Consider the following 19250-nt stretch of genomic DNA (forward strand, 5'->3'; position numbering starts at 1 on the left):
TTTTTTATGTTTCATATTAAAACAATACAACATTAATCAAACAAACCTTTGACTTTGAACTTTATATTTCAACTTTGCATCGTTGTGCCACGCTCTTTTTCTTTCTTGAATTTTAGGCCGAGTACCCAAATTTTCAATTACATGTTTGGCACTTAAAATTTGCTCGTAATATGCATGTTTTAGCTTGGGGCCATCAAACACAGATAATCTTACATGTGTTTTTTCTCTCATTTTTTATTTTCAGTTAATTCAGTTAGTGAAAAAGGGGACTGTCCAAGATGTTAATTTGCTCTCTCATGCTTTGGAGCTTAAAGCATACTTAGAGGAACCCGTGCCTGCAGTTTTACCATCTTCAGATATCCTAAGATCAAATGATTGCTATAAGTTACGACATGATTTTATCCTTTCTGACAAGGAGGCTGTTGAGCTATATTGGGAGACCTTGGAGTATTGCTTTGCATCTGCTGATCCATCATATTCACGACAGTGCTTCCCTGGTTCAATTGTAGAAGAGGTCTGCAAATATTTGATATTCCTCTGAAACATTTTTCATTTGCATTTACATCTTTTGCTTTGACTTTATATAGATGATGTATGCTTATTTGATTTCATTTTATGGAATTGTAGTGCCTTTATAGTTCTATGATATTGGTCTACTTGTATCATATTTCCTAGGCTTATTAATTTATTTATAATATAAATATTTTATTCGACTTACTGAATCTCTTTCTCATGCAAACATCTACTTGATGTACTGATAAAAACATGATTCTACCAATTAATTTAGAAGGTTCAGTGCATGACTTGTTCTTAATTGCTTAAAGAAAAGTTAAGGTGAGTGAAATTAAGCAGATGTTTGCATGGGATTTCACGGGTTTTGGAAGGTTTTTTTTTTTTTTTCATTTCTGTGACTCAGTCCACTTATCTGAAATTACAATGGTGGCAATCTAACTATTACTATGTGTATGTCCTCTATAAGTTGAACTGGAGAGCTAATTTGTTTCATTTTCCTTAATATGGTTTGTAGATCGTTCTTATTATTTATTGCTTTTTCAGGACAAGGTTTTAGCATGTTTAGTATAACATTTCATATGTATTACTAAAGAACAAAACCATGTCCTTTGATATGATAGTCATTTTTTTTACTATGGTAATTGATTTGACAGAACATTAAAATGAACTATATTGGCACAGCATAGGGTTGTTTATAATAGCATGCCATGTAAAATTAATATAATTTGAACATTCTTTTAAAAGCTGGACAAATCTTGATTTATTAAATTATCTAGAAAAGGTGTCCAAGGGCTCATGAATATTAACCTATGAATTGGAATAGCATTTTGAAGAGAATGGATTAGGTGGTTAAGTGAAATTACTTTTGTGGAACCTTCATCTCTATTTTGCCACCCTTTGTTTTGTGTTGATTTTATTTTCATGTTGTCTCAGCCAAGATCGAGTCGATTCGAACTCAATTGATCATCATCGACCATCAATTTACTCAAATTGTACCTAAATTTAATCAAATTAAATTCAATTTTATCAAATTAAACTCAAATCGATCAAGACCGACCCAAATCGATTCAAATCATACCTATTTGAGCCTTGTCGAACCAAATTTGATGCAATTTGATGCCGATTCGAGTCTAATTTTGCAAAATTGGCTCGATCGGACCCAATCAGATCCAAATTGATTTGGGTCAAGTCTACTCCATGCTCAATTTCAGCCCCTTTTGTCAAATTCTAGTTCAATTTGGCTTCCTAAATCAGGAAATCAGATGGATGGCTCAGATTTTCTTAAAATCTCAGCTCAACAACCTTGTACCAATCCCAGATTTCTTGGGAATTTTGGCAGCCCGAGGCTTTCAGTTTGTAGAATCTGAGGCGGAGCGCGGGACAGAGCCAGAGACGGGAGACAGAATCGGGTTTTGTGTCTTCTCCATTCGGTTCTTACTTGTTGTATGTGTCTTGGACAGAGCAAGAGAACAGGTGCGAAAGACAAAGTGGAAGCCTCCCGTGCGCTTGCTTGCATTTCGTCTGAGCATTTCCAGGCATCTGACCCTGTTCGGCCTACATCTTTACAGTCATTTCTTATTTTATAATTTCTAGTAATCTGTTTGATTGTGTGATTGAAAATTGTTGAATCTAAAAAATATTTTCTTGCTAGTTATTTTCATAATCTCTACTTTTAAAACTTGATATAGTGTATTCAGTTGAATTCATTAGGTAGCATGTTGATCTTTTAGCATTATTGTTGCATGTGTCACTTGAAAAAAGTATTTGCATGGAAATTTTAATAATGGAAATTGTAAGCCTGCCAACGATGTGAATTAAATATATGTGAAATTCATACTAGATGATAAGGTAATTGTCCCATTGAACGTTGAAAGGTTTTCTACAAGCATCGTTTTAAAATTAACAGCTTGCAAAATGGGACTATATAAAGTTATTCAATGTATTGAGATGAATGCTTAGGACACGATTTCTTTGGTTCATTCCATGCAATTATTTATGTCATGACCTTATGGTTTTCCTCTATTTTGTTCCTTGCAATTCGGTTTGTGACAGTAATGCATTTTATTGCCTACTTGATTGATGGTATTACACAAGCTCTTGTGGTTCTTTTCAATTTGGATGCGGTTTGGAATTTTGAAAATTTTATTGTAGATTAAGGGAGGTTTTGTGATTCTAAATATAACGGTATGAGGCTTGTAGAAGACTTTCTATTTGATTCTACTAGATTTTTGCATTGATTGGATGAATTTTTGGTTGGATGCAATTCCTTCTAGCACAATTTTGGTTGGTGCAATGGAGATTCAAGATATTTGGGAGAATGTACCTTGTTGTAATTAGCATGAGGTTTGAAATTTTTTATGATCTCTCCCTGTCATACTCTTATTTACTAATTTGACTTATTGGTCTAATTATGGATTGAATTTTGTTAAATATGGTATACTCTCTTTTATGTCAAGTGCAATCCAAACATATATTTACGACGAGGATACCCAAGCACCTCAGGTAAATCTCCTATCAAAAAATTTTTAAACTTTGGTAGAGAATAATGGAAATCATGAACTAAATAAATATTTAGTAATCTCTAATACTTAAGATTAAACTTATACTACAACAACACCAACATCAAGCTTTTATCCCATTGTGGGGTCGGCTATATGAATCATTTTTCTCCTTTGTACTATGTTAAAAGTTAAATTCTCATTTAAATGTAATAAAGAAAGATTATTTCTAATTTTTTCTAACCATGTCCCTTTAGGTCTATCTCTACCTTTCTTAGCATAAGTCAAATCCAATACATTTACTTTCCTAACTGGGTCATCAGAAGGCCGCCGTCTATGTTGCACCGATACGGATACGGCGACACAACTACGACACGATACAGATATGGGACACGTCAATTCTTACAAATACAGGATATGGGTACGACGCGGACACAACATTATATTTTATAAATTATACATAAAAATTAAGAAAGCAATCAAAGCATAATATTTGAAATTACAAAAAAAAATGAAAGCAGCATCATTTGTAGCCTTGTAGTTTATAATATCAAAACAAGAGGAAGCATTAAATGCCTAGTACAACAACAAAAGCATAAACATAAATTGTCTAGCACATGAAGTTTCAGCTATTCAATAGAAGGAATGATATGATTAGCTTCTTCAGTGGTTTGTCTTTGAACTTCTATATCATCTTCAATAAATATCATAGCTTCTAATTCAGGCTCATCAAGTGAAATATTAGCAATTTCTAATATTCTCATATCATCAAGAGACTCAAATCCATCTCGGAAACGAGAGAACCTCACTCGCAGCTGCGGAAGTAAATACGACACGTCTTTTTTTTTTTCAGATTTTTTTTTGTTTTTCGACAGGCACGCTTGTCGGATACGCATGTCCTTTTGAAATTAAATAGTATTTTAATTGGATACGGCTTTGCCTTATCCGACACGTATCGGTGTCATATCAGAGGCGTATCTGTGTATCGATGTATCGGATACAACACGCCTTCATAAATAGGTGTATTGGTGCAACATAGGCCGCCGTTTTATGTGATTAAACCATCTAAGGCGACTCTCTCTAATCTTATCTTCAATTGGAGCTACTCCAACCCTTTCATGTAAATGTTCATTTTGTTTCCCGTCTTTAAGAGTAAAGTCACTCATCCACCTAAGGACCCTCATCTCTGCAACGCTTAACTCAATATGCTTCTCTTTTAATGGCCAACATTTTGCACCACAAAGCATTGCAGGTCTAGTCACCATCTTATAGAATTTTCACTTAAGTAAGATTAAACATATACTAATGAAAATCAATTTTCCTAAACCTAAAGATTGAAAGAGAAAAATTGTTACCAAGATCAAGCTCCTTAAGTATGGATTGGTTGAATGAACACTTGAAATTTTCCTCAAAAACTTTTCGAATAAAGATTTTGTATTGAAATCTTTTGATCCATAAATTTGTTAGCACTTAGAAGAAGATATGGAATGTATTTATGAGCATCACATTAGTTCACAGCACTTTTGAATTGTCCATAAACAAAATCCAAGATGATTTAGCAATTTAAATTTTGAAAAATGACTAACTGGATCATTGTATATATGACCAGTTCAATCTTATCTGAACTTCTCACAGTTGTATGTATGATTTGTTACATGTATGTGTGATTCTAAATCAAGAATTCTGGCAAAAAATTGTAATGACATCTGTAACAAGATTCTTTACATTGATTATCAACTTCTATATTTTTGACGATTAAGTCATATCAGATTGTATGCACAATCACCCAAATGATTAGGATATTATGCACAATCCTTTAGAGTTCAGAAATTCATAGGAAACTTAAATCTCTTGTTGTCACGTTAATTTTAATTGCCTATCAAGTAATTCTAAATGATTTTGCAAATTATTTCTTCAATTTATATAATAACTTAAGAGTAATTTTTTTTTCTCATAATAAAATATAAAATGTTTTTATTGTGTTCTTCATCATTGGATCTTTGATTAATCTAAATCTAATAATTTTCATTGAAATCTAAATGCACTCTAGACTAAGGAAACCTTGGATAAACATTTTTGCTTGTCTTTTGATTCTCCTCTTGGTCTATCTCCAAGTAACTAAAACTCAAATTTAATCTAATGAACATCATCATCACCGTGGTTGCTACTATATTCAATTACCCATTAGAAATACTTAGCAAGTCATTTGATGACATTACACTATACTTGTTATCATCAAATTAATATTGTCACGCATGAATTACCTAGTCTTATGAGGTCAATAGGTTTTCTCAAGATGTTTATGGCTATGATTTGTCATTACATTTTACATTAGTACTGGAATGAAGTAAATGATATTTATATCGAAATTTTATTTATAAAAAAGAAGAGAAATGGGTGGAATTCCTCTAACTATTTTTGAAGGACTAAAATAATTTTGGATTATATTAAAGTAACAATTTAGCCCTCTGACTCTTTAAATACGAATCAAATTACTTTTTCCGTGAGATCATCTAGGTCCCTATTTAAAAAGTCAATAGATTAAAATTACACTTATAAATAGTCAATGACCATTTGTTTTTTCGTTAAGAGTTAGGGGACCATTTTGATCATTATCTCTAAAAAAATGAGCATTAGAAATTATTTTGAAGACTTTGTCCATACAACTATAATATAGGCAAGTGTTGGTTGTTTGGTATGTGATCCCATGGATTGAGTTCATCAATGAAAATTTCTAAACTACTTACAAGTTTTAAGTTGACCATCGTTTGATGGATCAATACCCGTTAATAAAAAGCTTGCACTTTTATTACCTTAGTGGCAACTTGGCTTGTGTCATATTAATGGTAATATTGATATTTGTGGTCAATGGAATATCAATAACTTTCATATGATATGATGATTAATTTGTTTCCATTGGCACGTAATTTGTTTATTTCCATTGGCACATAGTTTTTTGTTTCATAGACCTAGCATTGCCTAATGACAAAGTAGGGCTAGTATTATGGTCAAAGCTTGAAACTCGCTCGATGTTTGGCCAAATCTTTATTGAATCAATGTTGAAATTGATGTGCTTTGACTCAAATATGGCTCGCTTAGAGTAAATTTGATTAATTTCAAAATCAATTCGATATGTGATATATGTACATTTTTGTTTGTGGTTGGGTGCACCATCATCATCACTACGGTTCTACATGCATAAATAAATTTATTTTACTTATATACAAATGGTAATTTTGATTGATGATTTCAAATATTTTTATAAAATTAATTTTCTTTATTTGAATAAGTCAAAATCAATCATTTTGACTGAACTTGAACTCAAACTCAAAAGTAGAGGTCCTATGGACCAGTTAGAAAATAACTTGGCCAATCCAACCACATGTTGTGTTGTTTCGGGCTTTCATCCAAGCAGCAAATGCATAATCATGTAAATTTCAAGTATAAATTTTAGGATTTATTCCTAAACTCTTGCTTAGGCTTGGTTGGCTAGCTTGTTTTCTTCCCATTGAAAAGGAGATGAATATCCACTTTGTTTGCCTACAAAAAAGTACAAAATTTATGTTATTATTCTTTACCATCTTGACATCCTTGAATTTGATTGGATTATATATTTATAGGTATTTCATCGCCGTTCATGGTCTTCTATTCGAGTTATGACTACTGAGCAAAGGCTGGAGTTGCTTAAGCATTTTAAAACCGTTGATCATACAAAGAAAATTCCATTCAGTGACTGTGTAAAGATTTCTAGGGAGCTGAACCTCACATTGGAGCAAGTCAGTATTCAGATCTGAACAGTATCTTCTATACTTATTTAATTGAATTTTCTTCTGCTGAGACGCAATTTTTTTTTCAATTATCAGTACTATATGATATTTTGGCCTCCTTATTGCTATATATTCTGCAACCTCTCAATCTCTCTGAGCCTGGAACACCAAAGTAACTTTTGCCAACAAATGTAGCTTTCTATGAAATCGTTCCATTGTGACATGCTTTTTTCTACTGCATGTGGCAATGTAATCTGAGCACTGTATTGATGTATGGAAGAAATATAGCGGGATTTAATGGCTCTACAGTTTTATTTGTTAAGCAAACTGTCAAATTGCGTCTGAAGTTTCCAAATACTTGGGAATTACCTGGAGTGGTTTCTTAGGTTTGTATTTGATGTGTCATAGTTAAATTCCAAATAGCTTTCTCCTAGTATAATTTTCCATTGGTCTTTGCGTCATTTCCCCATGAGCTGAAACCAGATGACACGTCTAAAACTCAGTTTTTTTTTTCATTAAATTAATTATCATCCTTAAGAAGTACCCTTGGTGCACTATTCTCTCTCTTAAAGTACTATAATTGACCCGAATCCTCCTTATATGCTAGACTCTTATCTTCTTCGTATATTGATGGCGTCATGAATGTTTTTGTGTGGAAAGTTAAACTTCTGGAAATTTGCCGTTCCTGGGAATCCATCTTTTGCTTTTTCGCCTCTCCCTATCCGCAATAGGGATCCCACCTATTGCCCCTGCGTATGCTGAAGATCTCGCCCAGCCAGCTACCTTCATTTCTCTGCCCAAACAATTGGATGTCACTAGCTATTGTAGCAAGTGATCAAATTTCACCTTATGCTCTTAATGCTACATTGATCTATGGGATTACTACTGTTACCTCACCAATCCACGTGCTAATTTTATTTTAGTTAGTATATATCATTTCCCTAAATGTTATGTGTTTCTTACTACTGGACCTCCTGGACTCTTATAAAATAAGACAAATAATGAATTGAAAGTCAACCAACTTTCTCCAATTATTTTCATTGTGTTAGAGCTTAAGGCATTTATTCTTTTACTATTTCTATAAACTATAGCCTTCATCGTTATATTGTCTAGAACTTGCAAGCTTTTATTATTACAAGTATCTTCCTTCTACCTTATCTTCTCATTTGTATTCTTCATCGTTGCAGCCTTATTTCTTTTCTTTTTTCTCCTTGCAACCAATTTCTACCACATTTCTTTTCCCATGGATGACAACAATAATCATGCTTCCATGGTCTTAGGTTAATTTGGAATCACGACCAACAAGTCCAACATAAGAATTACAAAACATCCATTAAGCATATTATTTGAATGAAAAGAATTTCTACAAGAACCGGGCTTAACCGGTTCAGCAGAACGGCTCTAATCAAATGGGAATGCAAGCAGGAGAGCAGAACCGAGCATATCAGCGGAATCAAGAGAAGAGAATGGCGAGGGAAGGGCAAACACTGATGAATGATGAATTGCAGTGATTTAGCCCTCAGAGTTTATTTTAGTTCGATGACGAAGGTTTGTGATAGGAAATACTTGAGTTCGCAAGTAACCCTATCACTAATTGGAGAAAAACAACAAGAATGAAGCAAAATCTGGGTGAAATCAGCCCCAAAGCAATAAATTGCAACAAACGAAAGGAAACAAACCCAACAAGAAAGTATGATACAAGTGATCCTCTATTCTAGAGGAGGATCGTTCTCTCCCAATCTCTAGACACTAGGTTTAGAGCCCTCAAACTCCAAGAGAAACTTCAATCTCAGCATTCCCTCCCTTGCCCCTTACCTATCCTATTTATTAAGCTCTCCACCGCCCAAGACCTTCCTAAAAAAATAATTTTCAAATAAATTTAAACTCATTGGGCCCCACATATAGGCAGCAAGCCTATTTAGGCATTAAGGGAGGCCTTGTTCCTTAAGGCGGGCCTCAACCAAGTTGAGGCGCAAGCCTCATAAGAAAAACTTGAGGCATAAGCCTCAAGGCGCTTTTCACTGGAATTGCGCAAAGGCGGGCCTCAAGGCGAGCCTCATATTGCGCAATTTTAAACCATGGCCATATCAATACCGCCCTCCCAAAGAATCACCTTGTGCTCAAGGTGAAAATAAGTTAACTGCTGTTTTATCCTCTCATATGGCTCCCACGTGGCCTCGTAATCCTGGAGGTTCTTCCATTTGATCAACGCCTCCTTAGTTCCATCATTGTTTTGGCGAACCCCTTCCAGCTCTACGGGTTCTAGAATCGCCTCTAAATCCTTAGTAAGTGTTGCTTGTAGCCCGGGACTGGCTGTGTAGTCACCAATGTCCTTCCTCAACTGCGAGACATAAAAACCGGATGTAAAGTTGATGCTGATGATAATTTCAGTCGATATGCTACTGCCCCAATCTTCTCCAGCACTTCATAAGGTCCAAAATACCTTGGAGCCGGCTTTTCATTCCTCCTGTTGGCGACTATCTTATGTCTATACGGTCGGAGCTTCAAGAACACCCTCTCTCCTACTTCAAATTGGATGTCCTTCCTATGCCCATCTGCTTGTTTCTTTGTTGAGCTCTCATTAAATGTCTTTTCAATTCCTCTAGTACTCGATCCCTCTCCTCTAAGTACTTCTTTATTGACGAAACAGGGGTACTGCTACTTCCAAAGTGCAACAAGTGTGGGGGATCGTGGCCGTACAACACCTTGAATGGGGTCATCTGTGAAGCAAAATGAAAAGACGTGTTGTATCAGTACTCTGCCCAAGATAGCCACTTGGCCCATAGCTTGGGTGTCTTTGATACAAAGCATCTTAGGTATGTCTTCAGTCTCCTATTGACCACCTCCGTTTGGCCATCTGTTTGTGGGTGGTAAACAGTGCTCCTCTTCAGCACTGTCCCCTATAACCTGAACAACTCCCTCCAAAAATGACTGAGGAACACCTTATCTCTGTATGACACGATTGCCTCTGGTATCCCATGCAATCTGACCACCTCTCTAAATAATGCTGAAGCCACTGTCATCGCGGTGTAAGGATGTTGGAGGGGGATGAAATGAGCGTACTTGCTCAATCTATCCACCACCACCAAGATCACTATGAAGCCTTCTGAACGAGGCAGCCCATCTATGAAATCCATGGATATCTTCTCCCATACTCGTCCCAGTAACGCTAATGGCTCTAGTCCCTCTGGTGACATAGCCAAATATTTGTTCATCTAATAGATCTCACACCTTGAAACCATCTATTCTACATCTTTATGCGTTCCCTTCAGTAAAGCTCAGCCGCTAGTCTCTTGTAGGTCTTCTGCACTACTGAATGGTCCCTGACTGCGCTTCCATGAAATTCCTAGAGTAAATTTGGGATGTTGATCGAGGTACGGGGCATCACAAACTTCCCTGGTCCAGCAGTCTGTCTCCCTCTAATGAGTACCCTGGATGGCTACTCTCCTTTTTCAACAATTCTGACATGATCCTTCCCAATTCTTCATATGTAGCACTTTCTTCCATGATGGCCTCCCAGTCAAGCATCAAAGGAACGGATAGGGCCACCGTCTGCAACTCCCCCATACATATGGACAAAGCGTCGGTCGCCTTGTTCTCCACCCCTAGTCTATACTGAATCTCAAAATCATACCCTAGCAACTTGGACAACCACCTTTGTGCTCTTCCGTCACCATCCGCTGTTCCAGCAGGTATTTCAAGCTTCGCTGATCTGTCCTGACAATGAAATGCCTCCCAAGCAGGTAGGGCCACCACTTCTGGATGGCCAAAATGATGGCCATTAATTCTCTCTCATAAACTGATTTCAGCTGGGCTTTAGCAGTCAATACTTGGCTGAAGTAGGCAATGGGTCTACGACTATGCATCAGTACTGCACCCAGCCCGTACCCGGAAGCATCTGTCTCCACAATGAAGGTCTGAGTGAAATCTGGTAAGGCTAGGATCGACACCATAGTCATCGCCTTTTTCAAGCTCTCAAATGCTGATGTGGCCTTCGTAAGTCGCACTCCTCTGCAAATCCCCTGACCTTTCTCTATCTTCCCCGTACCCATCATCACTCCGTAACAGTCAGTGTCCACCAATCTCACTCCCAATTGGTCTACGACCTGGGTGGAAATGAAATTGTGGGTAGCCCCACTATCAATCATCACCACAACCTCCCTGTCCTCTATCTCTCCCTTCACCTTCATGGTGTGATTCGTAGTGAATCCTACCACTGAGTTTAGGGAAACCTCAGCCAGATCCAAGTGTAGCTTCTCCTCTTCCTCCTCGGTCTCCTCCTCACCTCCCTCAGTTTTCTCGTCATCGTATACGGTGAGAACCTGAAGAGTTCGGTCCTTGCACCGATGTCCTGGTGTGTACTTTTCATCACATCAAAAGCACAACCCCTTAGCCCTCTTTTCCTGCATATCTTTCTCTGCCAGCCGCTTGAAATTTCTCCCATTCCCTCCTGTTTTCTCCTTGTTGGCCTCTTTACTCCCTCATGTTGCAGGACATTTAGGTGCGAGATGAGTAGTCGTCATCCTAAACGTGTCCCCAGTGCTGCTACTCTTGGCTCCCTTTTCCAAATTCCTCTGATTTTCCACCAGTTGGGCCAACTTCATGGCCTCCCCCAAGTCACTGGGCATCAAAACCTTCATTGCTAGCCCTTTCATGAAATTTCCCTCCAATACTGTATCTGAGAGTCGTTCCACCCTGCTAGCTAGGTGCCCAAACTGCTCCAGGTAATATGCTACTGCTCCCTTCTGTGTCAGAGCAAAGAATTGCTCATAGAAGTCTCCTCCCTGATCGGTTTGGAAACGCTTTATTATGCAGTCTTTAAATTCCCTCTAGTTCATGATCGGCCTTCTCTGGTCTTTCCACTGAAACCATGACAGGGCTTTCCCTTCCAAGCTGATGTAGGCAAAGGGGGGGTCAAAAAAAGTTGGGATTTATTTTTTGTATGCTTCTACTTATGTCAGCTCATTAATGTTGAACTGCTATCTAATCATCTCATTAAAGCAATTAATTAGATTCATTTTCCCTTACTTTGTCTCTTTGGTTTCCCCTTCCTTGACCTTCCCCCCTCTTCCCCTTCTTTGTGCCTTTTCGGTTTGCTCTCTGGCTGCTTTCCCTTGGCCGCCTCTTCCCCTTCTTTGTGCCTTTTCGGTTTGCTCCCTGGCTGCTTTCCCTTGGCTACATCTACCCGGTTCTGTGCTGTCTTTATGGGTGCTGTTTTGGGACAGATTTCTGGACTGTTTCTGGACAGATTTCTGGACTGAATTTTTGGCCTTTCAATATGCCTTCCAAAGTTTACCCCGGAACTTATTCCGTTATAACTTTCCCCGCGAAAGAAAAAGCAGCCAACAGTGCGGGCGGAGGCCGCGGCTGAATTTTCGGAGCCAACAGTTATTAGAAAATAATCTTCTTAAAACTCTCATTTAATAAATTTAAAAATTCCTATTTTTCTTTGATGTATTCCTGCTGGTAACACTATTGTTATTTATTAGCAATAAAAATTGTTTTAGGTGCTCCGTGTCTACTATGATAAGCGGCAAGCCCGTGTTACTGGGTGCTGCAATCACTTGAAATCTGAAGGATGGGGACAAAGTCAGAATCCAAACAATGTTGGATCTCCTAGAAAGAGGAGGCGGCTTCTAAATCATGCTTGTCGTGATCATACTCCAAATGTACCGGCAGGAGAGTTAAATGAAGCAAATGAAAGAACCTTTTCAGATAACGATGAGGTAATGCGTTTAGATTCTTGCTCTCTATCTGCAGGTGAAAATGTTCGTCTCTATCAAGCACTTAGAGAAAGTAAACTGAGTCCTGCTGAAGTTCAGCCTCAATCCCATGAAGAATATGCTGAAACTGCAGCTTTAATCAGTCAATGTGCGTTTGATAAGCTAAAGCCTAGCCGTAAGAGAAAATTCTCTTGGACTGACATTTCAGATAGGTAATGATTCTTGCAAGTGTTGCGCCGATCGATTTTAATGATTGTTTAGGGTCATATATGTATTTTTAATTTTTTTTTCTTCTTTTCATATATTGTTTAGGAAATTAGTCATGCAGTATGCAAAGCATAGGGCAATGCTTGGAGCAAGGTTTGCCCGGGTTGAGTGGTCTTCACTCTGTGATCTTCCAGCTCAACCAGACACATGCAAGAGAAGAATGGCCACTTTGAATCAGAATTCTAATATTAGAAGAGCAGTTTTGAGACTCTGTAACTTGCTTGGAGAGAGGTATACTCGTTGTTTGGATAACTCACGGGTTATGGCTAACCAGGAATCACTTAAGGTTGATGATTATGAGAAGAGTTATGAAGGTTTTAAATTGCATGATACTGTTCTTAATGAAAAATCTTGCGTAAATATCTGCAATTCAAATTCTCAACGTTATTGTTGGGATGATTTTGAAGACGCGGACATAAAGTTGGCTCTTGAGGAAGTGTTTAAATACAAAAGGCTAGCAAAAAAGGAGGATGCTAAGAGTGTTGGATGTAGACCTGAAGAAGGGTGGATTAATAATCGATTATCTCGTGACTTGGAGTTCACTTCTTCTGAACCTGTAAGTTTCAGAAAATCCTGAAATTTTGTTCCAATTTTTCGTCACTAAATCTAATTATATTTGTTACAGGAAAAATGTAGCTCCTCATCATGTGGTGGAGGTGTATTGCATGATGTTGATAAGAAAAATCCCGTTGTTTATTCAGCAGCTGCTCAGAACAGATCAAATAATTATTCATCTCGTGGAAAGGTTCTCATGTTTAGGGGAAATAATGGTTTAAGTCAAATATACAAATCTTTGTCCATTTCCAATGCCATTGAGCTTATTAAGGTTGTTTTTCTAAGCTGCTCGAAATCTCCCAGAGTGCAAAATTTACTTGCCAGAACTCTACAGAAGTATCCCCAGGGTGACATTTTTGCTGCATTCAGCTATCTCAGGGAGAAGAACTACCTGGTACTACTCTCCTAAATTCGATTTGTTTCCATGTCAAATTTATGATGACTCGTATGTTGTTTGGCATTTGAATAATGCTCGCCAACATAAGCTGCTTTTACGTTACTTTTCTTAGATTTGGCCCATCGTTATTCCAGTTCCAAAACAAGGTGTATATGTGCTTGTTGTTGGGGTGAGGGATGTTGATGTCGTGATGCTTCTAGCTTAAATTGTTAAATTTTAAGAGGTGAGAAATTGAGAATTTGCATGATAGGCTGTTGGGAGAGGCAATTTGAAATACTATACTTGAACTTAACTTTTGTGTGCAAAATTGATTATTTTCATCATGAAGATTGTCATAGAAGTTTTAGGCAAACATTGAAATGAATTATTTATTGGTAAAATGACTTAGTCATGGAAGAATAAAGCAGAAAAGATGACTATAGAAAGGAAATGTATTTTCAAAGAATGGCATCATAGAAATAATACTAGGTTTTCAAGAGTTGTATGGAAGCTAGAATTCTTGCAAAGTGGGTAAGAAGTAAAATGAAAGCTATAACTTCTTGTTGACATGTTTTTCATAATTCTAGACTCCTATCGAGTCGATTTGAGCCCAACTGGGCTCGATCGAGAATCGTCGAACACAAATTGACTAAAATTGGGCCTAAATTGAGTCTACTTTAACCCAGTTTTATCCAATTAAAATCAAATTGATGAAGATCGACCCAAATCGGTCCAAATTGAACCCAAATTAGCCTCTTCAATCCAAATTTGACTCAATTCAGGGCTGATTCGAGTACAATTTCACAAAATTGACTTGATCAGACCCAATTATTATATCATTTATTTTTATTATAATAATATAAAATTTATTACATCATCCAGTTAAACCTCGGTCTAACCATTAAACCTTATACCTCTCATATTTCCGGCTCGATGTCTAATTCAGTTTTCACAACCATGCAAATATCTCTATCCTAACACTTGGTAAGTGCTCACAACACAAACAATTATCAAACAATCATTATATAGCAAATATTACAACCATATGCATAAAAGAAAAATTCAAATCTTAGGATGCCAAAAGGGTCATGCATGCATATTGTGCTGGCTTGTGTAGCTGTCACACTATTATTTAATGTGTTGTCTTATTTTGGAATTGGTTGAGATTTTTTTTTTTTCAGGGGTGATTTTATTTTGAGTTGGTTATAACATAAAATATTATTTGAAATTTTTATCGTAGTCGTTGTCCACATCGCGCAGGTATAACCTTCTAAACTCAAAAAATCAATTCTCGGCATTTGCGTCGTGCGGGAGAACCCCATATACGCGCTCTCGTAGCACAGTGAGAGGAAGCCCAGTGCAACGCGTACGGTGAGACGGGTATGCCCTGTACATGCTCTTATAGCGTGGCAGGGACATTTGTAAGTACCTTACACGCTCTCGTAGCGTGGCGGGAAAAGCCAATTGCACATTTTCAAGGCAGGTAGTCCGTAGATCCATATATGCTCTCGTAGCATGGTGGGATTGAAGATATACGGCCGTCATGTCACCTGACACCTACGATAAACACTCTTGTAGTGTAGTGGGATGGCCCAGTCTACTAAAATTTCCCCTAAACAGGGGAGACGTCGGGAGAATACCGAAATTTAAACTAAATAGAGAACCTGAATAATAATAACAAAATCAAGCCTTTATTCCACTAAGTGGGGTCGGCTACATGAATCTTTTTTTCTCGATTGTGCCTTGTTAAAAGTTAAATCTAATAAAAAAGCACATTTCTAATATTTTCTAATAATGTCTTTTTAGGTCTACCTCTACCCTCCTTAACATAAGTCAAATCCAATATATCTATTTTCCAAACCGGGTGATCGGAAGGCTATCATTTTATGTGACTGAATAAAAATGAACCAAAGGGAACTTAAGCAATTTGCATAGAATTTGAACTCAAACGAATTGCAGAGGACTATAATTGAACCCAGACTCTTAATTAATGACTACACAACTCACCTTAAAGTGCAAATATTAATTAATGGTCCTAATGTTCAAATAAAAATAAATGAATAAGGAACTTATATGTGCTTAACAATTTGCTTATAAGTGACTACAACAAATAAACTACGAATACGATCGATATTAACTAGCTAGCAGATATATAATATGAGTCGTGTGAACACTGAAGGTTAATACACAATGAAAATGGCAACTTGCTAGCTAACATGTGCGGGGAAATCAGCAGCGTAGTAGCATTCTTACAGTCAATGATAATCAACCTGAAAACAATTATAACAATTTTTTATTAACAATTAAAAGTCAACGTGCAATAAATACAGGGTTTTCATACAGTTAATAACAATCAAGTTATCAACAAACACACTAATTTGTTCTTGGCAGCGAATATAAAATGAATGTAACAACACTTTGCGATCAACATCAACACATAAATAAACACAATAAACCTTGCAAGCGGTGAAGGTCATGAATACACTTGTCTTCTACGACATAAAACTGATGTACAATGAATGTAACAATGCTCTGCAATCGACATCAAAATACAAGTAAAGGTACTTAACCCCGCAGGCGATGAAAATTAAGAAGGAATATATAGTCTGATTGCAAGCAACTATGCAAGAGTCTGCAGTGAATGCAACTTGACCAAGGGCCAATAGTAGTATGCAGACAAGTATATTGGCCTCCTATGAAAATTGAACCACCGAGGTGCAATGAATAAGACTCTAAGGGCAATATCAAAGCACAACTAAATATATCCAATCTTGCAAACTATAAAGTTGAAATTTGGCACTAATTTGCACAGCATTCGTGCAAGAAGATATAGTTGCCCGTGCAATCATTGATAGCAAACACATTGCAGGAACAATGGGTCCTCGATGAATGCAGATATACACCCATGGTACCATTTGCAAGCAATTATAGCAAGCCTATTCGTGAGTGAATGCAAATTGCTTATGGATCATAGTTGAAGATCTGAGAGGTACATAGCAATTTACACATGGACGATGGCAAATGGAAGACAATGGATATCACAACATCCCTACAGCCAACCTTCACTCAGCACCAAGTAAATATATCATTCTTCTGCAAGTAAAGGCGGATGACACAATGAATGCAAGCGCCTACAAACCGCTTTACAAGACCCATTGTGCACCCACGTATGTCATTCAACATGCTAAATGCATCAGGCATATACTTATTGCTAGATACAAAACATGTCATGCATGTCATGTAAGCATTTGACTATTATGTAAGAAAATAGATGATGTACAAGTGTACTATACACATAGATCATGAAAATATGTCATATAATGATTGTACATTAAGCTACTATATTGCATGTCGGCATACTATATGAAATGTAGATGCATCATTCAGATACATATCAACATCTAAATACATGCATAAATCTATACACAAGTGTTTCACATAAATGTATAACATATAGTTATGTCGTATATATCCACCACATAAGTATGATAATTACATAAATGCATACAAGCAAATGCGTGAATATATGTGCAAATATGCTAGCATACATATGGCCACATGAATGTATATATGAATATGCAGCTATATCATATATACATCTTATATTGCATGCAAATGGGTATTGTGCAAATTAATACGCAAATGCAAAATATCACATATACATTGCACACTACGGGAGAGTGCTTAATCATCATGCAAATGCACAATGTGATCAAATAGGCAGTTTATGGATGCATCATCCATATATATATTATGCATATGCATGTGCGCTACATTAATGCAATAGGCCTTTATATTGTACATCAAGCACATTATACAAAATGCATTATACACGCTGATGCATCAGATGCCACGCCACCAGATCCACAATATCTCTACAAGCTAACATAAAGTGTGTACGACCTTCCAAATAGAATGTTGCATTCAAACGACAATTGCACGCGCAACTGATCAACATAAAAAAAATTCAAAAAATGCCCCCATATATGCACGGTAAAATGTATACACATAAATGCAAGAAAATGCATATCCAAGCATATACCCGCATGGGATCGACAAGCGTGTTTTATTTACACACGTGACTTCTGAGGATGCTGTGTAGGTTAAGAAATGAACTTAAGTTCAAGTTCAATCCTTCTCCTTGATAGGACAGTAGTTGACTCAACTTGAACCAATTAACAAATATACGGTTACGGTGTCGACCGAGATATTTATTTTATAGGTTCATATTAGGCCTTTAAGGCATGATACAAAGTAAATTCATTGACGAGAGCATAAAGCTCGCAACAAACCCGATCCTTTGTCAGTAATTAGATAGAGTCGACAGGGTTCAACAAATAGTTACAAAAATACCCCCAAATAACTGCATGGGCCCAGGAAAGCGTGATGATTTACACACATGATGCCTAAAGTGTTGCACGGGTCAATATATGAACCAAAGTTCAAACCCGATTCTTTTATGTGACGGGATAAAAGTCGACACAGCTCAATCCGTTAAACAAATATACAGTCATGATTTCGACCAGAATATTTGTTTAATATGTTCATATTAGGCCTTCAAGGCCCATAATGAAGAAATTCACTAAATAAATCATAAAGCCATCAATGAACTTAATCCTCTGTCAACAAGTAGAAAGAGTCGACAAGGTTCAACTAATAAGTGAAATTCCTCACAAATACCCCGATGATGACCGTGTTGAATTTAGATCTCAACCGGAGGGGTAACTTCGAATATTTCAAATACCATCCAAATTATCACAAAATTCAAAATATCAAAATTAAAAAATATTTAAAATTAAAATTCAATCATCAAACACCAAAAGCAAAATCCATTCATCCTGCAACATTTTGCCGAGATGGATAAAATTAAAAATACATTTCAGCTCACAAAGAGCTATTGTCTGGTCGAGAATATTATTAGGATTTATTCTCAATATATCTCATACTAATAAGGACGATGCACATATCCTCTAACCGATGATTTTGCCACCAAATGACACTGCAGATGTATGGTTATGATCGGGGCCCTTTGAACTGGGTGGTTGGCCATCAAATGACACCTAAATTACGGTTATGGTCAGAGCATGTGAGCTCCTCAATGACATCAAATCCTTGAGATATTAATCGATTGGGCACAAAGCTCTCTTTTAGCTAAGGTGGATTCAAATTTGTCCCTTCAGACAAATATCTACCCCAGGTCTACAAGATACCCTTGGACGAAGCAACTCATGGCTGCCGGCAAGGTTGCTTATATCAAGTTGGGTCGACTACCTCCTATGACTAAGTAAATTAGGAACCACGATGGTTCATGACGACGGAACCATGAGATCTTGATCGGGTTCATCATCCATTCTCCCACCATCTGCTTTAGGTGCAAGATGGTGAAATTCCGAATTTTAACTATAAAATTTTTAAATACCAACCCGTGCTAGATAACATATATATTTCTACATATATGACTGAAGATTGACATTAATTGAAAGTTCTCTCTCATTTACCGAAAGGGGTAATTAACTATAGGGGCTTGCGCCTATAGGAAATAAGAACTTAG

At 36.9% G+C, this 19250-nt stretch overlaps 1 protein-coding gene across 21 annotated transcripts in view; it reads left to right on the top strand.

Annotated features, from left to right (window-relative positions):
• Positions 1-19250, top strand: part of LOC110091869 — a 76289-nt gene that overhangs the window by 33614 nt on the left and 23425 nt on the right. For all 21 annotated transcript variants that reach the window (XM_028698712.1, XM_028698717.1, XM_028698718.1 and 18 more), the window contains exons 8-12: positions 245-514; positions 6632-6787; positions 12286-12713; positions 12814-13324; positions 13394-13717. In XM_028698712.1, coding sequence (XP_028554545.1) covers positions 245-514; positions 6632-6787; positions 12286-12713; positions 12814-13324; positions 13394-13717 — 1689 coding nt within the window. The remainder of the gene's footprint in view (positions 1-244; positions 515-6631; positions 6788-12285; positions 12714-12813; positions 13325-13393; positions 13718-19250) is intronic.

This window comes from Dendrobium catenatum, unplaced genomic scaffold, assembly GCF_001605985.2.
Source record: "Dendrobium catenatum unplaced genomic scaffold, ASM160598v2 fragScaff_scaffold_1126, whole genome shotgun sequence".
In the NCBI taxonomy this organism is placed as follows: Eukaryota; Viridiplantae; Streptophyta; class Magnoliopsida; order Asparagales; family Orchidaceae; genus Dendrobium; species Dendrobium catenatum.